This window comes from Lithobates pipiens, unplaced genomic scaffold (assembly GCF_037356315.1).
Source record: "Lithobates pipiens isolate NorthernLeopardFrog02 unplaced genomic scaffold, aLitPip1_a1.2 Scaffold_48, whole genome shotgun sequence".
NCBI classification, from domain to species: Eukaryota; Metazoa; Chordata; class Amphibia; order Anura; family Ranidae; genus Lithobates; species Lithobates pipiens.
In genome coordinates, this window is record NW_027507872.1 from 5,281,374 (window position 1) to 5,307,155 (window position 25,782).

General features: G+C 48.4%; 1 protein-coding gene across 2 annotated transcripts in view; it reads left to right on the plus strand.

Annotated features, from left to right (window-relative positions):
* The window catches only part of PPFIA3 (PPFI scaffold protein A3), a gene marked incomplete at its 3' end in the record, with an annotated part of 942,579 nt that overhangs the window by 244,329 nt on the left and 672,468 nt on the right, over window positions 1-25,782 (plus strand). For both annotated transcript variants that reach the window (XM_077467171.1, XM_077467170.1), the window contains 1 exon segment: window positions 10,349-10,450. In XM_077467171.1, coding sequence (XP_077323297.1) covers window positions 10,349-10,450 — 102 coding nt within the window.

Below are 25,782 nucleotides of genomic sequence, written 5' to 3' on the forward strand. Positions count from 1 at the left end.
GAGTATAGAGCTTGAGTGTTCGGGCGCATCACTTGCAAATCACCTTCCCAGCTTGCATTCAGCTGATTGCAAGCTGGGAAGCTTCCCATAGACCACTGTGTGTCTGGAACCTGGACACTTTTAAAGTAAACTTTTTTCTCTTATATTCACTGACCGACACAGCTCCTCTCTGTAACAAATGGGTTGTTAGCCTTATCACTAGGAGAATACTAGGCAAAGTTGTAACACAACACTCAGAACTCTAAAGCCCCGTACACACGAGAGGACTTATGTCGGACAGACTTCCGAAGGAGTTCCGTCGGAGTTCTGCTGGAATTCCGACTGAGTTCTGACAGACTTTTCGGCTGAGCGGACTTGGCCACACACGATCACACTAAACTCCGACGGATTTGAACGTGATGACGTACGACTGGATTCGAATAAGGAAGTTCATAGCCAGTAGCCAATAGCTGCCCTAGCGTCGGTTTTAGTCCGTCGGAGTAGCATACACACGAGCGAATTTTTCGAAGGGACCGGGTCCGGCGGAGTTCCTTCGGAAAAATTTGAAGCATGTTCCATATTCTAAAGTCCTTCGGACTTTGGCGAGTCAAAAGTCCGTTGCAGCCCACACACAATCGAATAGTCTGACGGACTCAGTCCGTCGGATTTTGGATGTTGAAAAGTCCGCTCGTGTGTACGCGGCATTAGTTCCGCCCAGGGGGCGGTCCCTCAGGCTACAACCCTCCACCCTGCAAAGCAGCATCAGTTTTATTTTGCCTAGTAAGGGAGAAGGACCTAGAAACCCTGCGGGCCCATCGGTCTGTGCTTTTTTACACAGAAGCTTGGGTTTTTGCGCAAGATGAATGATCCTGTGATCTACTATCAACAGCCGGCTGGGTGACAGGCTGGATACCCTTATCCTTGTAGTCTCCCCAGTCCAGCCATCGAGCGTGTGCAGGTCGCAGTTACGGCTCGGCAGGCCATGACATACCTCCGCTCCAGAGGTGGTCAGTGAGCTTTTATGCTCCGGGGTGTACATATGACCAGGCTACTGATGTCTGCGTCACAGTATGCTGAGGCCAGTAGCTACCCTGTACCGATCAGGAGTAGATCTACAATGGAATCTCTCCCAGCTCTTCAGGACTGGTAAGTACAGCTCTCCCTGCCCCGGCGGGGCTGAGCAGCTGGGCATTCCCTGGGAGGTTGATTCGGGGGTCCCTCACCTCCCTCTATTCCCTCCCCTCCCCTCCCCCTCACAGGGGGGGTGGTGCATGTGGTGCTGAGCAGTGTGTGTAGATCCATGAGGGCTCTCACCTGGCTGGCTGGTGGTGTCCTGGATCCTGTGTGTTAAGCTCCCGGGGGGTGCCTGTGAGGGTCTGGCTGTGTTTTCGGTGCAGCGCTATGTCTGTCACATTCTGTCTCTGTCCCTCATGGAAGCTGGTCGGCGGCCATTTTCGATGTGGGCGAGGGCAGCATGTCCTTCTGGGCTTCAAGCGGCCATTTTCCCAGTGTTCTCCTATTCAGGACACTGACAGCCATTTTCTAGAAGCCTGAGCACGTTTTCAGTGTTCTCCAGCAGCAGCTGCATGTGCTCTATTTACTGGACACTGGGCGGCCATTTTTTTTAGCCTGAGCACGTTTTTCAGATCATTTAGTGATCGTTCAGGCGAACTGCCATGACACAGGTGTGGTTTCCTCTGCACCTGGGAGCACTAGGGGTCTACAGGCACTACTTGTGAACAGCGCAGAACTCCTCAGGGTGGTAAGTCCAGCGGGTTAGAGCCCCTCAGGTAGCGGCAGCAAGGGGGGTGGGACTGTCACTGTCCTAAGTCTCCTTTGGGTGGCAGACAGGGTAGTGTCAGCATGGCTTCAGAAACTGGTGTTTCTTCCCCAGAAATCCAGGCAATTGCAACCGGGTCACCTGCGGACTGTGCCATTCCCATGGACACCCTGACGGCGGTCCTCAATTCGTTTGTTGCCAAGATGGAGGTGGTACGTGGGAAGAAAGGTGCTAAAAAGTGGCCCCTGCCCCCCCCATCCTCTGAGGAGAGCTCTGACGCAGACTTGGGTCCTGCTGAGGCTGGTGACCCCTGCTCTGTCTTGTCAGACGACACTGACCAGGACCATTCGGATAGTGTGGATGAGTCCTTGTCCGAGTCCAGGCACGACAAAGCACTTGTTGGAGCACCTATCACAGCTGTGCGTGATACCCTGAAGATTCAGGAGCCAGCAGATTCCTCCGCTGATGTACCGGTCCCTTTTGGGTCCCACAAGCCAGCACATTCACCTGAGGTGTTCCCGTATCTGACTTATTTTGACAAGTTCATTTACAAGGAATGGGGTCGCCCGCAACTGACCTTTTTAGTCCCCAAATACATGGCGGTGCGTTACCCCTTTGAGGAAAGCCTTCTCAAAAAATGTTCAGCTCCTCCGGTTGTGGACCCCCCAGTATCCAGGTTAAATAAAGTAACCACGATCCCGGCCTCAGGATACAGGTCAGACAACGCCACAGCTGTGGCATACGTCAATCACCAAGGAGGAACAAGAAGCTCAGCCGCTGCACGGGAGGTTTCCCACATACTTCGGTGGGCAGAGCGACACGTACCAGCCCTGTCGGCCATTTACATCCCAGGAGTTGAGAACTGGCAGGCGGACTATCTGAGTCGACAGATGCTGGACCCAGGAGAATGGGCATTGCATCCGGAGATATTCAGGTTGCTGTGTCTGAAGTGGGGTACACCAGATGTGGATCTGCTGGCCTCCCATCTCAATTGGAAGGTGCCAAGATTTGTGTCCAGGACAAGAGATCCGTGGGCCTATGCGTCAGACGTGCTGGTGGCTCCGTGGGATCAGTACCAGCTGATCTACGCCTTTCCTCCACTGAAACTGTTGCCGCGTCTGCTTCGCAGAGTGGAAGCCGAGGGGATCCCAGTAATACTGGTTGCCCCAGATTGGCCTCAGTGTCCTTGGTAGGCAGACCTGGTGCATCTGGTGGCAGTCACTCCCTGGCTACTGCCGTTGCGAGAGGACCTTCTGTCTCAAGGTCCGATTCTCCATCCTGCTTTACCATCGCTGGCTTTAATGGCATGGCTATTGAGAGACAGGTGTTGAGGAACCAGGGTCTGTCGGACTCAGTGATTCCAACTATGTTGAGAGCAAGGAAATCTTCTTCTCAGAAGATATTATATCGTACCTGGAAGGCCTACATCTCCATGTGTGAGGAGAAAGGATGGCATCCACGCTCCTTTTTCATATCCAGGATCCTGCTGTTTCTCCAGCAAAGAGTAGACCAGAGATTGGCATTAAGCACCATCAAAGGGCAAATTTCAGCCTTAACTGTCTTTTTTCAATGACCCCTGGCATCGCACTCCTTAGTGAGTACCTTCGTCCAGGGGGTACAACATGTAGTCCCTCCGGTGCGTCCACCGTTACCCCCTTGGGATTTGAATCTGGTGTTGTCGGCGCTTCAAAAACCGCCGTTTGAAAATATCAGGGAGATTTCCCTGTTGACTCTTTCCCAGAAAGTGGTCTTTCTAGTGGCCATCACATCAGCCAGGAGGGTTTTGGAACTGGCGACCTTGTCCTGCAAGTCACCATATCTGATTATCCACAGGGATAAGGTTGTGTTGCGTCCGCAACCGTCTTTTCTACCTATAGTGGTCTCGGCTTTTCATATCAATGAGGACATTGTATTACCATCTCTGTGTCCTAAGCCGAAGCACCCTAAGGAGGTGGCCCTTCACACTCTGGATGTGGTTAGGGCTCTGAAGGTGTATTTGTCTACCACGGCTCCATTTCGGAATGAGACTCACCTATGTTTCGGTGGCTGGTCCAAAGAAAGGCATGGCGGTCCCGTCGGCCACCATTTCCAGGTGGATCAAAAGGGAGGGTATGACAGGGCCACGTGAATTTGTTGTGCCACATCCTAGAACATAATGGAAGAGAAGTCCCCTGGGGGTGGATTTTTAGGGCACGTACAGACTAAAATAATGCATTTATATACATAAAACAAACAAAAAGCTGTTTAGTATACAGTATACATCTAAAAAGTACACCAATGGGTATATATACAACCAGTATTGATACTACACTTGGTTATGTCCTATCATTCATTTGTAAAGAATCACCCTACGTGTTTCGGAGCTTGACAAAGCATATCCTTCTTCAGGGGTGTAAATACAACGTTTTTGTAGAATCTAATGAATAGCAGGGAACATGGTGTCACAATTAGGTAATAACTAGGCAGGGAATAGGACATGAATACAACAAATGGTTATAAGAAATGGTTCACAGATACTTACAATACTGCTAATAGGTATGATAATAACCCACAGGTACCGTTTGATAAAAACAGATAGTTATACAGGACCATGCAGATATGAATGGCTCCACCGCAAAGCACCTTGTCCCCACGTTGATGAGCGGATGGTGTCCCCGCCCATTATGATGTCACAGTCCCAGCATCCTCTGATGGGCGGGGACATCATCCGGCGATGTCCCTATATAAGTCGCCGCGCGCCGCGTCCCTGCCATTGTGACTGGAGACCGCGACAAGGCAACAAGACAGCAGCGACGGAAGACCGGGCCACCGCTTGTAAAGGAGCTAGAAGAAGGCGCGGTGGCCCGGCAAGAAGAACCGAAGAGGGGGACAAGACCCCCGAAGAGGGGGACAAGACCCCCAAAGTCGGAAGAAGAGGGCGGCGGCGAAGAAGAAAGCTGGGCTCCTCCGCTAGTGAAAGAGCTAGCAAAAGAGCAGAAGATAGCAGAGGAGTCTGGCGAGAAGACCCCGAAGACGGAAGAAGACCCCCGGAGCTGTGCAATAAACTATTTTAACCCTTGTGTGTTGTGTTTTTTTTAACTTTTTTTCACAGGTAAATGGATAGGGGCACATTGTACCCCATACTCATTCACATAGAGTGGGGGGCCGTCATCCGGGGGCCCCCTTATTAAAGGGGGCTCCCCGGATTCCGATAAGCCCCCCACCCGCAGACCCCGACAACCAATGGCCAGGGTTGTCGGGAAGAGGCCCTTGTCCTCATCAACATGGGGACAAGGTGCTTTGGGGTGGGGGGGCCGCGCGGCCCCCTTCCCCAAGGCACCCCCCATGTTGAGGGCACGCGACCTGGTACGGCTCAGGAGGGGGGGGCTCGCTCGTCCCCACCCCCTTTCCTGGCCGGCCGGGTAGCATGCTCGGATAAGGGTCTGATTTTTCGGCGTAGGGGTTCCCCTTTAAGTCCATACCAGGTGAAGGGGCCAGCGACTCCTCCTTCGTTGGCCCCGGCTACCTGGAGACGCACTCAAAATGAGCGTACTTTCCTCCGCGTGTGTGGGCGAGTCCGTTCATTTCAAATTTATGGTGGATAGTCCGGCGGACTTAGTACGCTGTATTAGCCTGCTGAAAAAGTACTGTGTGTGGGCAAGTAGCTCGTTCGGAAAGTCCGGCAGACAGTCCGGCGTAAAGTCCGCCAGACTAAGTCCGCCGGATAGTCTGCTACGTGTGTACGCAGCATAAGAGTAGTTATGGCCCCTACTGTCTGACCTTGTTTGGTAGGTAGCAATATACTTCACAGTTCACGAGTACTGTCTAACAAATTGTGACCTTCAATGAACTGTAAAATGGGGATTTAATTATGAAAATCCTGTTTTGTTTATTTAGTGCAAAAAATAATATAAAAAAAAAATGTGATTTGAAAAAGCAAGATGTGGCCTTTAAATTTATGGGAAGGAGAAGTTTTAATGATGGGTCTACTAGATATGTTGATATGACAGACATATACTAAAAAATAATTTTCATGATTGCAATTAACCGCTTCCTGCCCGCCCTATAGCCGAATGACGGCTTTAGGGCGGGCGGCTTCCCTCGCCTGGCCGTCCCTGGACGGCCTGGTGTTTACTTCCGCAATGCGCGCCGCCGCGGGCGCGCATCGCGGAAGTTCTGTGTTTGCCGTGTCCCCCGGGGACAGGCAAACACAGATCGCTGTAAACGGCCAATCACAGCGGCCGTTTACAGCGTGATCGGCGTGTCCAATGGGAGATGATCTCATATGTAAACATATGAGATCATCTCTCAGCGCCGCTCTCCCTCCTCACACAGACAGCGTGTGAGAGGGGAGAGAAGAACGGCTGCAGCAGCCGTCAGTGTAAAAAAGAAAAAAAAAAAAAAAAAGTAAAAAAAAAAAGTTTAAAAAAAAGTGCCATCCTCCCCCAGAGCCATCCTCCCCCAGAGCCATCCTCCCCCAGTGCCACCCCCCCCAGTGCCATGCCCCCCCAGTGCCATCCTGCCCCAGTGCCATCCTGCCCCAGTGCCATCCACCCCAGTGCCATCCTGCCCCAGTGCCATCCGCCCCAGTGCCATCCGCCCCAGTGCCATCCACCCCAGTGCAATCCACCCCACCCCAGTGCCACCTGCCCGCAGTGCTATCTGTCCCCAGTGCCACCTGTTGTCAGTGCCATTTGTCCCCAGTGCCATCTGTCATCAGTGCCACGTATAAGTGGCATCTGTCATCAGTGCCACGTGTTATTAGTGCCACATAGTGCCATCTGTCATCAGTGCCACGTATTAGTGCCATCTGTCATCAGTGCCACGGATCAGTGGCATTTGTCATCAGTGCCACCTGTCAGTGTCACGTGCCATCTGTTGTCAGTGTCACGTGTCATCAATGCCACTTATCAGTGCCATCTGTCATCAGTGTCACGCGTCATTGGTGCCACATATTAGTGCCATCTGTCACCGGTGGCACGTATTAGTGCCACGTGTCATCAGTGCCACGTATTAGTGCCACGTGTCATCAGTGCCACATATTAGTGCCACGTGTCATCAGTGCCGCGTATTAGTGCCACGTGTCATCAGTGCCACGTATTAGTGCCACGTGTCATCAGTGCCACATATTAGTGTCATCTGTCATCAGTGCCACGTGTCATCAGTGCCACGTATAAGTGTCATCATTGCCATGTATCAGTGCCATCTGTCATCAGTGTCACGTGTCATTGTCCTGGTATTTCAAAAGTGTAATAAGTAGTCAACAAGTTAGATGTGTAATTTATGCTTCTAGAACACGTGATGGCGCTCCCTGCATGTTGGGCCTCTCTATGTGGCCAGGCTGTGAAAAAGTCCCACACATGTGGTATTGTAATACTCAGGAGGAGTAGCAGAATTTTTTGGGGGGTGTCATTTGTGGTATACACATGCCACGTGAGAGAAATAACCTATTACAATGACAATTTTGTGGAGAAAAATAAAGAAAATGAAAAATCTTCATTTTGCAAAGAATTGTGGGAAAAAAATGACAACATCAAAAAGCTCACCATGCCTCTTACTAAATACCTTGGAATGTCTACTTTCCAAAAAGGGGTCATTTGGGGGGTATTTGTACTTTCCTGACTTGTTCGGGTCACAAGAAGCGAGATAGGTCACCAGTACATCAGATGTGATCAATTTTGTGCGATTCGCACCACAGCTTGTAGACTCTCTAACTTTCACAAAGACCAAATAATATCCACTAATTTCGGTTATTTTTACCAAAGATATGTAGCAGTATAAATTGTGGCCAAAATTTATGAAGAAAAATTAATAATTTGCATAATTCTGTCACAGAAACAAAGAAATATGCGTTTTCATTTCATTTATAGCGCAAAAAATAAAAACCCCAGAGGTGATCAAATACCACCAAAAGAAAGCTCTATTTGTGGGAAAAAAAGGACACAAAATTCATTTGGGTACAGTGTTGCATGACTGAGTAATTGTCATTCAAAGTGTGAGAGCACCGAAAGCTTAAAATTGGTCTGGGCAGGAAGGGTGTTTAACCACTTGCTTACTGGGCACTTAAACACCCTTCCTGCCCAGACCAATTTTCAGCTTTCGGTGCTCTCACACTTTGAATGACAATTACTCAGTCATGCAACACTGTACCCAAATGAATTTTGTGTCCTTTTTTTCCCACAAATAGAGCTTTCTTTTGGTGGTATTTGATCACCTCTGGGGTTTTTATTTTTTGCGCTATAAATGAAAAAAGACCGAAAATTTTGAAAAAAAACGCATATTTCTTTGTTTCTGTGACAGAATTATGCAAATTATTAATTTTTTTTCATAAATTTTGGCCACAATTTATACTGCTACATATCTTTGGTAAAAATAACCCAAATTAGTGGATATTATTTGGTCTTTGTGAAAGTTAGAGAGTCTACAAGCTGTGGTGCGAATCGCACAAAATTGATCACATCTGATGTACTGGTGGCCTATCTCGCTTCTTGTGACCCAAACAAGTCAGGAAAGTACAAATACCCCCCAAATGACCCCTTTTTGGAAAGTAGACATTCCAAGGTATTTAGTAAGAGGCATGGTGAGCTTTTTGATGTTGTCATTTTTTTCCCACAATTCTTTGCAAAATGAAGATTTTTCATTTTCTTTATTTTTCTCCACAAAATTGTCATTGTAATAGGTTATTTCTCTCACGTGGCATGTGTATACCACAAATGACACCCCCCAAAAAATTCTGCTACTCCTCCTGAGTATTACAATACCACATGTGTGGGACTTTTTCGCAGCCTGGCCACATAGAGAGGCCCAACATGCAGGGAGCGCCATCACGTGTTCTAGGAGCATAAATTACACATCTAACTTGTTGACTACTTATTACACTTTTGAAATACCAGGACAATGACACGTGACACTGATGACAGATGGCACTGATACGTGGCAATGATGACACTTATACGTGGCACTGATGACACGTGGCACTGATGACAGATGACACTAATATGTGGCACTGATGACACGTGGCACTAATACGTGGCACTGATGACACGTGGCACTAATACGTGGCACTGATGACACGTGGCACTAATATGTGGCACTGATGACACGTGGCACTAATACGTGGCACTGATGACATGTGGCACTAATACGTGGCACTAATACGTGCCACCGGTGACAGATGGCACTAATACGTGGCACCAATGACACGTGACACTGATGACAGATGGCACTGATAAGTGGCATTGATGACACGTGACACTGACAACAGATGGCACGTGACACTGACAGGTGGCACTGATGACAAATGGCACTGATACGTGGCACTGATGACAGATGGCACTAATACGTGGCACTGATGACAGATGGCACTATGTGGCACTAATAACACGTGGCACTGATGACAGATGCCACTTATACGTGGCACTGATGACAGATGGCACTGGGGACAAATGGCACTGACAACAGGTGGCACTGGGGACAGATAGCACTGCGGGCAGGTGGCACTGGGGTGGGGTGGATTGCACTGGGCGGATGGCACTGGGGCGGATGGCACTGGGGCAGGATGGCACTGGGGCGGATGGCACTGGGGCGGATGGCACTGGGGCAGGATGGCACTGGGGCAGGATGGCACTGGGGGGGGGCATGGCACTGGGGGGGGGGGGTGGCTCTGGGGGAGGATGGCACTTTTTATTAAACTTTTTTTTTACTTTTTTTTTTTTTTTTTTTCTTTTTTACACTGACGGCTGCTGCAGCCGTTCTTCTCTCCCCTCTCACACGCTGTCTGTGTGAGGAGGGAGAGCGGCGCTGAGAGATGATCTCATATGTTTACATATGAGATCATCTCCCATTGGACACGCCGATCACGCTGTAAACGGCCGCTGTGATTGGCCGTTTACAGCGATCTGTGTTTGCCTGTCCCCGGGGGACACGGCAAACACAGAACTTCCGCGATGCGCGCCCGCGGCGGCGCGCATTGCGGAAGTAAACACCAGGCCGTCCAGGGACGGCCAGGCGTAGGAAGCCGCCCGCCCTAAGGCCGGCATTCGGCTATAGGGCGGGCAGGAAGCGGTTAAGTGCCCAGTAAGCAAGTGGTTAATAAATGTCAGTGAAGTAAACAAAAAATGAAAAAAAGACATAGAAAGCTTAATATTAAATAGAGTGCACTGCAAAGTCCCTGGCTACACAAAGCAAGCATGTATACATGGGGGTCTGAGCAAAGCTGAAACTCATTCCTCTGTGGGGCTTGCAGAGACCTGGTTTACACAAAGTAATCAGTGTACTCTGTACTCTTGCTGCCAATCTCACATCCCTTTCTCACCTTTCTGCCATTTGCAGAAAATAAACGTTTTTTTTCCCCCCTTCATCGGTATCTCCTTATACCTTTTTATTTTTTTTACTGACTGTGGGCATTTCAACTTCAGCTAGAGGACTAACAGCATAGCAATTATTGTGTGCAGAGTGGAGAGAGGAACATTGTCTTTCATTTTAAGGAATGCGATGGGTGTCCCTGAGAGTGACACCTATGTAAGCCCTGTTAAAAGAGCTAATCACTTTGCTTTGTTGTTTTATGCTTTGTTGGGCTGTTATATTTAGGCCATGTGTTTTATTTTGCAGGAGTTTGCGGCTCTCACTAAAGAGTTGAATCTGTGTCGCGAGCAGCTTCTTGAGCGAGAGGAAGAGATTGCTGAGCTTAAGGCAGAAAGGAACAACACTCGGGTAAGTGAGGAAATGCAGAGTGGAGGTAGGGGTGGTGGTGGTGTCAGTCTTTCATGAGGTCACATTTTGTCCTCTCTCCCATGCAATTACCTAATACCATCTGTAGTATTTAACTCCAAGCTCTAAAGCTTTAGCTACAAGCTTTAAATCTCATTATCAAAAGTAAATTCACTCTAATTTATTTACAGAAACAGTAACATTTTAAACTTTTTTCTAAAATCATCGTGCTGTAAGATTCTGTAAGGTTCTGCTGTAGAAGCAAAGGTCAGTGTAGAGGTGCTATTCACTGTATTTCTAATGAGTGGAAATCTTATTATGCCTCCTTGTAACATCCTCTGAATTCCTGAAGCTCTCCTTTTCTCTTTCACTTACATTTGTTTGGAACAAGCAGTGCACGTTAGTTGAGGTCATGTGCACTGCTCTATCCACACTTCAAGTCCCATACTGTATAGTCCCTAGTCCATCTCGGGAATGAGCAAGACGGGGTGACTTTGTGTCCACATACAATGGGACCAGGCATAAATAATATAAACAGAAAGTCAGATCACATCAACAAAAAAATAAAACACAAAAAGGCCCCTTTCACACTGGGGTGGTTTTCAGACGCTACAGCGCTAAAAATAACGCCTGTGTAGCGCCTGAAAAAACCGGCCCCTTTCACTGCAGTGTGAAAGCCCGAGGGGCTTTCACACTGGAGCGGTGGGCTAGCAAGACGGTGAAAAAAGTCCTGCTAGCCGCATCTTTGGAGCAGTGTATTCACCGCTCCTAAACTGCTCCTACCCATTGAAATTAATGGGGCAGTGCGGCTATACCGCCGGCAAAGCGCCGCTGCAGCGGCGCTTTTCGGGCGGTTTTAACCCTTTTTCGGACGCTAGCGGAGGTTAAAACCACCCCGCTAATGGCCGAAGACCCCCGCTAAAACGACGGTAAAGCACCACTAAAAATAGCGGCGCTTTACCACCAATGCCCGCACTTGTGCATTTAGGAAGGACACACAGAGCTCTTTCCCTATCTACCTGTACAGTTTATTACCGCTGTTTCTCTCCCAGTAACTGTATGGGGTCCCGCTGTGCGCCTAGCACAGACTCCATGCGTGCACTTCTCTTTTCTTCTTCCATACCTGTGTACAGGATGAGGGCCCAGCAGTGCAGATCTGCTTTCATTGTTATGGGAGACGGAACGCTGCTGAAGAAGTGCCAATATCTCCCTTGAAGCAAGAGGCTCTCTCACCTGTCACATGTACACAATAATGACAGGCTGCTAGAGAGACCTTTGTTACCCTTGGTAACTACTGTATCTTTACACTGTATGAACTCCTGTACCACGATCTTCATACCCTGATGTGTTTAGTGCTCGGAGCTGTATACTTGCATTACACCCCTTGAGTAACTTCAGACCAGGCAAAGTTTCAATTGCTTTAGTTAAATAAAGTAACATGATGAAATATACAGACAATAGTCCGAAATAAAGTGTAGTCATTTCCCTAACATCCCTAGTCCCTAACCCAGGTTTGTCGCTGCCCCAGCATACCAAAAGTCCATTCTTGGCAGAGTCCATGAATGGTATCTTTAGGAAGGACTGCAAGTTCTAGCAATATTCCCAAGCAGAGGGCTTTCTGACCTAGGCATCGCAGTGGGAATACAGGCTCCAGCAACAGCAGTGAATGGTTCTGACCAGAAAGGATGGGTCAGAACTGAACAGGCAGAACTGCAACAGGAGAGAACTCCCTGGGTCTGGGTCTCCATCTCTTTTATAGCACACAGGACCAGGAGGGGGGGGGGGGGTCTGACCTAGGAAAACCTACCAAGAAAAATCTGGGAGACAGAATTAACTCCAACCTTTCTGGCTGGAGCACCGTTAACCACTACCTGCCTAAACACCATCCCTCCAAAGAATACTGTCCCGGCTGCATAACACACCCCAACCTTTTACATTTACTGGGCATCACAACATTTGGCAGAACAGGGCGACAATACATTTGGCAGTTGAACAGGACAATAGTGCAACAGTAAACTTGGCAGTAGCAACAACATAACCTTGCAGCTCTTAAACATAAAAGCCAGGATACAGCAAAGACACAGGTTAACCTGTGTAGGGTGGGTAATCCAAATCCTATGTATAACCAGGAAGTATCCATCAGGCTTGACAATCTAATGGGTCCATGTAAATGTGCCTTGCCATTTTTTAAAACCTGTACAGGTGGTGGAAATCCACCTCAATATATTCATTTTGTTGCCTGAAAGTTCTCTGGTGCTCGGGAAAATTAATCTTCTTCCAAAGAGCTTTGCTGTATAACTTGGGCCTCTCATCCTGTAGGAACAACTGCTCAGGAATGAACGGAAACACCATATATTCGCTAGACATCTGCAATTTGTTTTAGTCTGAATCTAAATTCAGACAAATTTTGGGTTATTCTGAGATTCGGATACATCTGTTCCATGCATTGAAATTGGTTTAGTTTATTTGTTTTCTAACACATCCCAATTAGAATTCGGATTGGTTGAAAAAATTTAATTCTGTGTGAAAAATAGCTGGTTGTTAAAGAGCAGGCTGGGAAGCTGGCTGCTGCATTCTTAACCGATGACTCAGCTGTCAGCGGGTTTTGTCAAGCATTACATGCCCGACGAAGGGGTCCTGTGCGACTCAGAAACATTGCACTTATCTCTGTGATGTGCTCTCTCTCAATAAAATAAACATTTTGATGGAAGTTGTTGATCCATGGTGTGCTGGGGAATATGAACACTTGCTTGTTGTTTCCAGGACCCAAATGTAATAGCTACAGCACCCACCATTTTAAGAGCCATACTTTCCAGGAACGTGTGCGATGGGAATATTGACAAGACTGTACAATATTCCCCTGGTTCAGGGACCACTGAGTTTGCAACAGCGGCTGCGAGAGCGTGTTGCGGTAGGAGTGCCTGTGGTGTTCTCAGTAGCAGGGGGACACCAGTAGCAGCCACTAGCAGTGCTAGTGGAGATGCAGTTGGTTGCTGTGGATGCAGGCACTCAAATACAGGGGTGCTGCAGATGTAGGTAGGTTGCTGGTGCCAGGTACCATGGATGCAGGTACATGGAAGCTGTAGCAAAGGAAGCAGACTGGTGCAGAGTCAGACAAGCCAGGTCAGATATAGAAGAATCAGGTACATCAGAGGTATTAATAAGAATGGTCAAGTTCATGCAGAGGACAGAGAATCTGGAGAGTAAGACTGAAGAAAGGTCAAGCAAGCCGAGGTCAAGAATGGAGAGAATCAGGGGAGTCAGGAAAGCCAGGTACAATCAGACATTGCTCTGGATGCCCACTTGGCACTCACTCTGTGGTTGCCTATGAAGAAAATCCCGTATAAGCTCCTTTGCATGGATATTTCCCTCGGGTTCCCAGGAGTTTTCTTCTTTACCATAACCCCACCATTTTATGAGGTTTTGCAACTGGTTTCTCCTTCTCCTGCAATTGAGAATGGCCTCCACCTCATAGACCCGACCCTCTGCCAGGGAAGGGGTCCTGTATCTCAGGTTTCAGCAGGGACACTTGAAAAACTGGGTGGATTCTAAATGATTCCGGCAAAGACAGTTCATACGATATCTTGTTTAATTTCAGTTTTTTACAGGAAAAGGACCCACAAACTTGGGCACCAGCTTCTTTAATGGGCATGCCAGTCTGAGGTTTGCAGTGGTTAGCCATACTCGATTTCCTGTTTGAGGATTCAGATCCCCTCTCCTCTTGTCAAACTCCTGCTTGTTGTCCATCTGCACCTTTGTCACTGCTTCCTGTAGGATCTTGTTGTGTCTGAGGAACTCCATTATATTCTGTACTGCTGGAACTGAAGACTCAAACAAAATCAGGTAAAAAAAGATACATGGAAACCATAATTTGCAAAAAATAGGGACTGCCCTGTGGCAGAATGGCTGACATTATTATATGAAAATTCAGCCAGGGGAAACCATGATGCCCAATCATTTTGTACAAGGGACGTGAAACATGACCAAATGTACTTTCTCTTATATTCACCGACCGACACAGCTCCTCTCTGTAACAAAATGGGTTGTCAGCCCTATCACTGGAGACTACTAGGCAAAGTTGTAACACAACACTTCAGAACACTTCCACCCAGGGGGCAGTCCCTAGGCTACAACTCCCACAGCCTGCCCTAGCAGACTCAGTTTTATTTTGCCTAGGGAAGGAGATGCACCTAGGAACCCTGCGGGCCCATAGGTCCGTGTTTTTTTTATACAGAAGCTTGGCTTTTTGCGCAAGATGAATGATCTTGTGATCTTCTATCAACAGCCGGCTGGGTGACAGGCTGGTTCACTTATCCTTGTAGTCTCCCCAGTCCGGCCATCGAGCGTGTGCAGGTCGCAGCTACGGCTCGGCAGGCCACAACATACCTCAGATCCAGAGGTGGTCGTGAGCTTTATGCTCCGGGGCATACATATGACCGAGCTACTGATGTCTGCGTCACAGTATGCCAAACTCTCCCTGTCTCGGCAGGGTAGAGCAGCTGGGCATTCTCTAGGAGGTCTATTCGGGGCCCCCTCACCTCCATCTCTTCTCCCCCCTGTCCCTAACTCCCCTCCTTCCTCCCCTCACATGGGGGCGTGATACTGAGTGGTGCGTGTGCCCTGGACTCTCACCTGGGGGTTTAGCTGTAATGAGGTGCCTGGGTCCTGCAGTTTAGTCCCGTTGGATGCCTGTGTGGTCTGCCCCTGTGTTGGTGCAGCGTTGTGTCTGCCACATGCTTTCTCTATGCCTCTTATATCACTGATCGGTGGCCATTTTAAGTGTGGGCAAGGGTCAGACATGCTTCTGGCTTCAAGCGGCCATTTTCCTAGCGATTCTCTATTAGAACACTGGCGGCCTTTCTCTTGTAGCTGCACCGCGTTTCTTGTAGCTGCACCGCGTTTTTTGTGCTCTAGCAGCAGCCCCTGTGCCCTCAGCTTCCTGTTTGGTCATCACAGAGCGCTGGGAGGTTTTTCCTGTGATTCAGGACACATGTGTCAGATCGCTCACCGATCGTTCACCAATCATGCTACTGGCTGGCCACCGACACAGTTTTGCTACCTCTGCATCTGGGAGCGCTGGGGATCGACTGGCACTGCTGTAATATAGCGCAGAACTGCTCAGGGTGGTGAGTCCAGTGGGTTAGAGCCCCTCAGTCAGCGGCAGCAGGAGGGTGGGACTGTCACTGTCCTGAGTCCCCTTCGGGTGGCAGACAGGGTAGGGTCAGCATGGCTTCAGAAACTGGTGTTTCTTCCCCGAAATCCAGGCAGTGGCAACTGGGTCACCTGCGGACTGCACGGTCCCTATGGACACCCTTACGGCGGTCCTCAATTCGTTTGTTGCCAAGAAAGAGGCGGTATGCGGGAAGAAAGGTGCTAAAAAGCGCCCCCCCCCCCCGTCCTCTGGGGAGAGCTCTGACGCAGACTCGGGTCCTGCTGAGGCTGGTGACCCCTGCTCTGTCTTGTCAGATGACGCTGACCAGGAGCGTTTGGACAGTGAAGATGAGTCCCCGTCTGGGTCCGTGCGTGACAAAGCGCTAGTTGGAGAACTTATCACAGCTGTGCATGATACCCTGAAGATTTAGGAGCCAGTGGATCCCTCTTCTGATGTACCGGTCCCTTTTGGGTCCCGCAAGCCAGCACATTCACCTAAGGTGTTCCCGTATCTGACTTATTTTGATAAGTTAATTCACGGAATTTAATTTAAGGAATGGGGTCGCCCGAAACGGACCTTTTCGGTCCTCAAATACATGGCGGTGCGTTACCCTTTTCAGGAAAGCCTTCTCAAGAAATGGTTGGCTCCTCCGGTCATGGACCCCCAGTATCTAGGTTGAATAAAGTAACCACGATCCCGGTTGAGGGGACTCCTGCATTCAAGGATCCCACGGACAGCAAGGCAGAGGCAATGGCTTGTTCCTTGTTTACGGTTGTGGGGTCAGCCGTGCGACCGGTTCTGGCACCCGCACTTGTGTCACAGACTGAGTGGGCAAAACTTTTGCACCGCGAATTGGGAGAGAAGCAGGCCTCCCCTGTCTGCGTGAAACTAGCAGACCAACTAGTGCAAGGCCTTAAGTACATCTGTGACGTGGCCCTGGATACTCTCCCTCTCTTATCCAGGGCTTCAGTGTCAGCTGTGGTGCTGAGGCGCCTGATTTGGCTAAAATGCTGGTCTGCTGACCAGGCATCCAAGAGAGCCCTGACGGATCTTCCTTTCCTTGGCGACCGGCTCTTTGGAGCCTCGTTTAGATGACATTATTAAAAATACCACTGGTGGTAAGAGTACTCTACTCCCACAGGCCAGGAAGGCTAAGGAGCCACGCCATAGGCAAGGGCCCTCTTTTTCCGCTCACAAGCGGCTTTTTCGTTCGCCCGGTGCTTCGACAAAAGGTCCCCAGGCTGACAGGATGCCCATGGACGGTCAAAAACGTCCCTGGAACCGCAAGCCTAACAAGCCTGCGAATGCAAGTGCTACCGCATGAAGGTTTGCCCCCACCCATGTCTCGGGTGGGGGGTTGCCTTCGGGAGTTTGCAGCCCGGTGGTCCTCCCGGTTATCCGACCAATGGGTCTGCGATCTGATTTCCACAAGCTACAAGATAGAGTTCCTCTCTTGGCCGCCAAACAGATTCTTCCCCTCCAGCATACCTGTATCCCCGGTTCACCGGGAGGCCCTGTTGGGGGCGGTAAGGGACTTGCTGAAACGAGGGGTGATTGTACCAGTTCCTGAGCCGGAGCGCTTCCAGGGATTCTACTCAAATCTGTGGTTCCCAAGAAGGAAGGCTTACGTCCGATTTTGGACTTGAAAGCCTTCAATCACTTTGTAAAAGTGCAGAGGTTCAGAATGGAATCAGTTCACTCAGTAGTCGCTGCACTCCATCAAGGGGACTCCTTGGTGTCCTAGGACATCCAGGATGCGTACCTGCACATACCCATATGCCTTCAGCATCAAAAGTTTCAGAGTTTTGCAGTCGGGGAAGCCCATTACCAATTTGTGGCTCTTCCTTTTGATCTGGCATCAGCCCCCCTAGTCTTTACCAAGGTATTGGCTCCAGTATTGGCGTTGCTGAGACAACGTGGGATCGCGATCGTGAGCTACCTGGACGATCTCCTGAGAGCATCTTCCGCCTCAAAATTAGAGGAGGATATGGCGATCACCATGCAGACCCTGCAAGAATTTGGGTGGCTGTTGAACCTAAAGAAGTCGGTGATTATGCCGACCCAGCATCTGGAGTACCTAGGTTTACTGTTGGAAGCGAGAGTTTTTCTCCCTTCAGACAAATTGCAGACTCTCCGATCAAACTACTGATGAACCGCAAGTGGTCGTCGCTCTGGTTTTGCATGCGAGTACTGGGACTTATGGTACCCTCCTTTGAGGCAGTACCTTACGCCCAGTTCCACATCAGAGTACTGCAGAAGGAGATCTTGTTAAAATGGGACAAGTCTCAGTTGTCCCTGGATTGACAGATCCAGGTGAGCCAACCAGTCTCTCTGATCTGGTGGTTGAGGTCCCCGGTGATTCAGTCTGGAAAATCGTTCCTTCCTCTGAAATGGACGGTGGTCACTACGGACGCCAGTCTATCTGGCTGGGGTGGAGTGATGGGGGTTCAGTCGACTCAGGGCCTCTGGTCGAAGGTAGAATCTGAGTTGGCGATCAATCTGCTCGAATTGAGAGCGAACAGGCTGTGTCTCCACACATGGTTGGTGAGTACTTCGGTGGGCAGAGCAACATGTTCCGGCCCTGTTGGCCATTTACATGGAAAACTGGCAAGCGGACTATCTGAGTCGACAGATGCTGGACCCAGGAGACTGGGCATTGCATCCGGAGACATTCCGGCTGCTGTGCCTGAAGTGGAGAACACCAGATGTGGATCTATTGGCCTCCCGTCTCAATCGGAAGGTGGCAAGATTCATGTCCAGGACGAGAGATTCGCAGAGTGGAAGCCGAGGGGATCCTAGTAATACTGGTTGCCCCAGATTGGCCTCAGCATCCCTGGTACGCAGCTCCCTGGCTACTGCCGTTGTGGGAGGACCTCCTATCTCAAGGTCCGATTTTTCATCCTGCTTTACCATTGCTGGTTTTAACGGCATGGCTGTTGAGAGCCAGGTGTTGAGGAACCGGGGTCTGTCGAACTCTGTGATTCCAACTATGTTGAGGGCACGAAAATCGTCTTCTAGGAAGATATACCATCGTACCTGGAAGGCTTATATCTCCATGTGTGAGGAGAATGGTTGGCATCCGCGTTCCTTTTCCATAGCAAGGATCCTGCTGTTTCTTTAGCGAGGAGTAGAGATTGGCATTGAGCACCATCAAGGGGCAGATCTCAGCCCTGGCTGTCTTTTTTTTTTTTTTTCAATGAGCCCTGGCATCGCACTCCTTAGTGGGTACCTTCGTTCAGGGTGTACGACATGTAGTCCCTCCGGTGCGCCCCCTGTTACCCCCATGGGATTTGAACCTGGTATTGACGGCGCTTCAAAAACCGCCGTTTGAAAATATCAGGGAGATTCCCTTGTTGACTCTTTCCCAGAAAGTGGTCTTTCTAGTGGCCATCACATTGGCCAGGAGGGTTTCGGAATTAGCAGCCTTGTCCTGCAAGTCGCCTTATCTGTTCATCCACAGGGATAAGATGGTGTTGCGTCCGCAACTGCCCTTTCTACCGAAGGTGGTCTCGGCTTTTCATATCAATGAGGACATTGTATTACCATCTTTGTGTTCTAAGCCGAAGCACCCCAAAGAGGTTGCCCTTCACGCTCTCGCCGTGGTTAGGGCTCTGAAGATGTATTTGTCTGCCACGGCTCCCTTTCGGAAGTCAGACTCACTGTTAGTTTCGGTGGCTGGTCCAAAGAAGGGTATGGCGGGTCTCATCGGCCACCATTTCCAGGTGGATCAGACAGATTGTAGTACAAGCCTACGCCTTGAAGGGGCAGGTGCCCCCCTTTCTGGTCACGGCCCGCTCTACAAGGGCAATCGGAACGTCTTGGGCCTTCTGACACCAAGCGTCGGTCTCTCAGGTGTGTAAGGCGGCGACCTGGTCGTCTGTCCATACGTTTACCAAGTTCTACAAGGTAGACGTCAGTGCATCTGTTTTGACCGCAACGTTTTGCAGGCGGCCGTGTAGTTGCAATTGGATATGCAAGCTTTGTTTTTCCTGGTTTTTCGATAAAAACTCAGTACTGTTGTGTTTATGCACTGTTGCATTACTTCCGCAATGTTGCGGTCTTGCGGATCACTCCTGTTGAGGATACCCGGTTATATGGTAGTGTTTTTCCACACACTGCTGTTTTTTTGTGGGTTTAGTTCACTAACTCCCACTTTCCATGGTGGGTGAAGTTTTTATGCTGTTTTCCCACCCCTCGTTTGGCACTGCTTGGGGACGTCCCATTTTGTTACAGAGAGGAGCTGTGTTGGTGGGTGAATATAAGAGAAAATAGGATTTTTTGTACTCACCGTAAAATCCTTTTCTCTGTACCAACACAGCACCCACCCCTCCTTTTATCTTTACGTTATACTGCTTGTTGATGTACTGAGTCTGCTAGGGCAGGCTGTGGGGGTTGTAGCCTAGGAACTGCCCTCTGGGCGGAACTAAAAGTTCTGAAGTGTTGTGTTACAACTTTGCCTAGTAATCTCCAGTGATAAGGCTGACAACCCATTTTGTTACAGAGAGGAGCTGTGTCGGTCGATGAATTACAGAGAAAAGGATTTTACGGTGAGTACAAAAAAATCCTATTTTTCCAGTGTCTGGTTTGTTCTCTCTGTCCGTTAGTTTGAGGGTGGTATTGTCAGAAACCATGAGACTGAGACAGAACTACCGTTAAATCTCACTTGTTTAATAATAATAAAATAAGGTAAACCTAGTCAAAACATAGCCAGAGTTTAGGAACTTGAATGCATCGTCAGACAATACAAAACATCAGGAAGCCAGAGGGGAGAGTAGTAGAACTACAAGCAGGATCTGGAGCCAGAAGGAATGCCAGCCAAGCAAGTCTTTAACAGGAACACAGGAGAGCGTGATGTGACCAAGGCGAAGGCAGAGATCATCTGGGCTGGACGGCTTAAGTAGACAGGACTGACGAGCAGGATATCATCAACAGGTGAGTCACTGTGGAGAGATAGGAGCTGGCAATTAGCCGACAGCTGAGTGACCAGCTCAGAGAAGGAAGGGCTGAGAGCAGGCCTGACAGTACCCCCCCGCCCCCAATGACCTCTCCCCCTCAGAGGACCACCAGGCCTTTAGGCGAAAATGTCTATGGAAATCATGAAGGAGTTCCTCTGGATCGTACCCTTTCCATTGCACCAGGTACTGTATGTTCCCACAGAACCTATGGGAGTCAACAGTGGACTGTACTTCATACTCCTCATGCTTCTCAGCTTGTACAGGGTGAGCACGAGGCATGAGGTGGTAAAGCGGCTACAGACCAAAGGTTTTAATAAGGAGACATGACATACATTTGACAAACGCATATTAGAAGGAAGGTCTAATGCGTAAGCCACTGGGTTAGTCCTGCGAAGAATACGGAGAGCCCCAATAAACCACGGTGTGAACTTCAGAGAGGTAACACAAAGTCGGAGGTTGCGAGATGACAGCCAGACCCTGTCCCCAACCTGGTAGGAAGGCACAGGCAGGCGTCTGCAGTCAGCATGGAATCTGTACCGATCATTAGTATGTTGCAAAGCCTCCTGGACTAGTGCCCAAGTGGAGTAAAGACCACGGAGATACTCCCCTAACGCAGTAATAGTCTGCAAAACAAGTGAGTAAGGTAACATGGAAGGTTGGAAACCATAGTTCGCCATAAACAGGGACAATCAGGAAGCAGAATTCAAGGCACTATTGTGAGCAAACTCCACCCACGGTAAGAGGTCTGACCAGTTGTTTTGATGTTGCGACATATAACAACGAAAGAATCGCTCCAAGGACTGATTGGCTCATTCTGCAACCCCATTAGACTGTGGGTGATGCACAGAGGAGAAAGCAAGCTGAATTCCCAACTGTGCACAAAAGGCTCACCAACTCCACAATGAAATCTATAGACAGGTTGGTCTAGGGCCTCTCTCCATTGGGTATGGGTTGTAGGAGGCCCACTGGAAGGTGTCATGGAGTCTTACTCTGAGTATACACAGAACAGGCAGCTACGAAGGCAGTTACATCAGCACATAGACTAGGCCACCAGAATTGTTGGGAAATTTCCCAAAAGAGTTGATTCTTCCAAGGGTGGCCAGCAGCCTTGGGAGCATGGCAGTACAGAGACTCTCTGGGACAAAGCAGCGGTCACAAGGTTTCTCAGGTGGAGCATGAGCAGCAAGAATTTTGTCACCCAAAGGAGAAGTGAGACTGGTGCAAACCATTGCCAGAATACGATTAGGAGGAATCAGAGGAACCGGAACCAACTCCATCTTGGAAGTGGAGGAAAATTGTTGTGACAAAGTGTTAGCCCTTACATTCTTAGTAAGAATGAGACAATGTAATTGAAACTAGACAAGAAAAGAGCCCATCGTGCCCTTCTGGGGTGTTTAGCCTCAGACAAAAATGTGAGATTCTTATGGTCAGTAAGAATGAGAACTGGCACAGTGGTGCCTTCGAAGAGATGTCTCCATCCCTTCAGGGCTAACCGCTCTCTGTCACCAATCTCGCAATTGCACTCCGCAGGTGACAGATTCTTGGAAAAGTAGCTACATAATGCATAGCGCTCTCAGAGGTAGGACATTGTGACATTGTGACAGAAGGACGCCAACTCCAGTCTCAGAAGATATATAATTCAATAAATTTTATTTTTTTATTTTTACGGTGCACATTTACAAAAAAAGTTATTAATAGAAAAATATAAATTTATTAGAAAAATAAAATAAAAAAACATCCAAAGATGAGTATTTGAAATTACAGTTCATTTAACAGTGCAAACTGATTTTATCTTTACATGTTTTGTCTTGGTTATTGGCTTCTTCAGGAGAATTTTTGATATCAGGCACAGTATACACTGTAAATATATATTTTTTTGTTCTAAAAATTCTCTCTAACAAAATAAACCATCAAAATACATGACAAATATACAACAGACAAATACAGATTTGGACAGTCAAGAAATGGCAAAATGCATTGCACAAACAACTCCTATAAGGTCACGTAAATTACCTTGTATATTCAAAAAGCTATTTGTATGTTTATTGAGTCTCCAGAGTCATAGGGGTATAAAGAATCAGATCATCGGGTATAACCATAGAGGGGGATGTAACTCTAAATACAACCGTTTTTATGGTCCAGCTGAAAGGGAGAGTGATAAGACCAATTAAACCTGGGAATATGAGAAATCTCCAAATGAATGTCATTATAACCCATAAGGGGGAAATGATCTATGGTTGTTTCCCCACAGATAGGATTCTTTGATATATTCCAGGCTTCAACTTGATTGATAACTTCAAATCCCAGAATATATAGATAAAGTTGTAAAAGATGAAATGGATTGGTTTCTGAAATTTCATAAGGTCAGGGTATGACCCTTGAATCAGAAAAATAAATAATCCAATCACTATTTAATTATTCCAACACTTTAAGATGATTTAAGAAAATACTATAGGGATAGATGAAGTTACCTTAAACCAGAAGTTCCACAATGTGTTTCTGCCCTTCCTATGCTGGTCCATAAATGAAAACCCTAACCAACTTGTTTATATAACCCCCCCCCCCACCTTCCTGTCTATGAGCCACTTTGGCACCAAAAGAAGGGGGTGAGGACGCTTAATGAGCACCAAATGGTGAGCCGTGATCGCGCCGGAAATGACGTCCGCAGAGGGAGGGACACACTTGAAGTGATGCTGTGATAGTGGGGGCGACCCGGAAGTGACGTGTAAAAAGCCAGAACCGGAAGCACCAACCACATCAAAGACAACCACTGCCGGAAATGACGCTACAAGGTGAAAATCCAGCATCAGAGTGGAATTAAAGGTGCATCAACCTGCCAAAATAAACTTCAAACCACATATAGATCTCAGAAGCTTCAACTTCAAGGATAAAAGGTAACGTAGGATCAGGATGTGCAAACACAGGAGCAGAAACAAAGGCAGCCCTTGAGACTCTCAAAGGCCTTAATGGACTCCAGAGACCAACACTGTGGCTTACCGTCCTTTCTGGTCATATCAGTCAGGAGCTTGACCAGAGACGAGAAGTTACGACTAAACTTCCGATAATAGTTGGCAAAGCCAAGAAAACGCTGCAGAGAACATAAACCCAAGGGTCAGGGCCACTGTAGGACTGCTGAATGTTTCTCTTGGTCCATCGAAAAACCAGCAGTGGAAATTACATTTAACCTGTTCACGATGGAATGGAATTCACACTTCTCCAATTTATTATAGAGATTGTTCTCTCTTAGTTTCTGAAGCCCAAGACAGACATCTTTGTGGTGGCTTTCCAAGGACTTGGAAAATGAGGATATCCTCGATATAAACCACCACACATAACTGCAACAAATCTCGGAGGACATCATTAATAAATTCCTGGAAAACTGCCGGGGCATTACAAAGGCCAAAAGTCATTATGAGGTACTCATAATGGCATGTTCTGGTATTAAACAAAGTTTTCCACTCGTTGCTCTCCTTAATCCTCACAAAATTGTATGCCCCTCTCAAATCAAGCTTTGTGAAAACCGTTGCTCCCTTGAGGCGGTCAAATAACTCCGTAATTGAATAGGCATTCTTAATCGCGAAACGATTGAGACCCCCTATAATCAATACAAGGTCTCATTTCACCACTCTTGTTCACAAAGTATAAAACAGCACCAGCAGGAGGCAAGGATTTGTGGATGAAACCTCAGTGTGTCTACAACAAACTCTTCTATGGCCTTATCCTCCAAGACCGACAAAGGGTAAACCCAGCCACGAGGGGGTATGGCACCAGGTTGAAGGTCAATTGCGCAATCATACGACCGGTGTGGAGGCAAACTACCGGCTTGACCTTGTAAGGCAGCGAGGAGAGAGAAGTGCACAGGACCTTGGCTACCTTCAGGAATCATGTTATACTGCATTGTGGTGACCAGGAGAAAACCTCAGCACAGAGCTAATCAAAAGAGGGGTTGTGCCTCTGTAACCAAGGATAACCAATAACCAGCGAAAACTTAGGTGAGGAAATAACTTGGAATTGGATTATCTTATAGTGAAGAGCCCCTATGGCCATGGACAACTGAACAGTCTCATGAGTCACATGGGCAGGCTGTAGAGATCTCCCATCTTAAGCCTCAATGGCAAGTGGAGTGTGATGCAGCTGCAGTGAAATCGAGTGCTTCGATACAAAGGCAGCATCAATGAACAGGCCTACAGCCCCAGAGTTGATTAGAGCCTGTGTCTTGATGGAAGACTCAGCCTAAGAAAGGATAACCAAAACCAGGGGCTTATCCTTCTGGAACTGGGGACGAAACAAAGCCACCTAAGGTCTGTATGTGACTTGGCGTTCCCTGGACGGGTAGAACAAGACTTCAAAAAGTGACCTGCCTGGCCACAATAAAGGCACAATCTCTCCCTCCTCCTAAGGTTTCTCTCATCCACAGAGAGATGCGTTAAGCCCAAGTGCACAAATTCATCTGCACTGACCGACTCGGTACCTGGAGGCATGGGAGGTGAGGGAGGCATGGGAGGTGAGGGAGGCAAGGGTGGGACTGCAAAGCTTGGAGACAAATATACAGGAGGTTTCCACAAGCGGTCCTTAAAAGAGAGTCTTTCTCTGAGTTGAGTCAATGAGGATGGCAAACATGATCAACTTCTCCAGCTCAATGGGTATATCTCGGCCTGCTCACTCCTCTTTGGAATCCGAGAGACCATGAGAAAAAGCAGCCACAAGGGCCTCATTGTTCCAAGCAACCTCTGCTGCCAGAGTACGGAATTCAGTGGCATAATCGGCAACAGTTCTCGTACTCTGATGGACATGAGGCATTTGGCAGCAGAAGCAGAGCATGCAGAAATGTCAAATACCCTTTTAAATGAAGCCACAAACCCAGGGTAACCCATAGAGGGTTTGCCCAGGCCAAGGCTCTCTCAGAAAGCAATGCTATCACAAAACCTACTTTGCGTCTGTCTGTGGGAAACGTCTGGGGTAGAATCTCAAAGTATATCTGGTTGAGATACCTTCTGCATTGGACTGGATTGCCCCCAAATCGCTGGGGAAGCGGAAAGGAACCAGACATGTCTCTTATAGAGGTAATACTCGAGGTGGGTGCCTGCATAGAGACTGGAGCAGCAGCAGGAATGGCCTGCAACACAGGTTGTATCGGACCAGCCACAGTGGGAGATTCTAGGTGAGCCTTGTGACTCAGGAGTGTTTGTAATGCTATGGTAAACTGATCCATGCGGTGATCCTTCTCA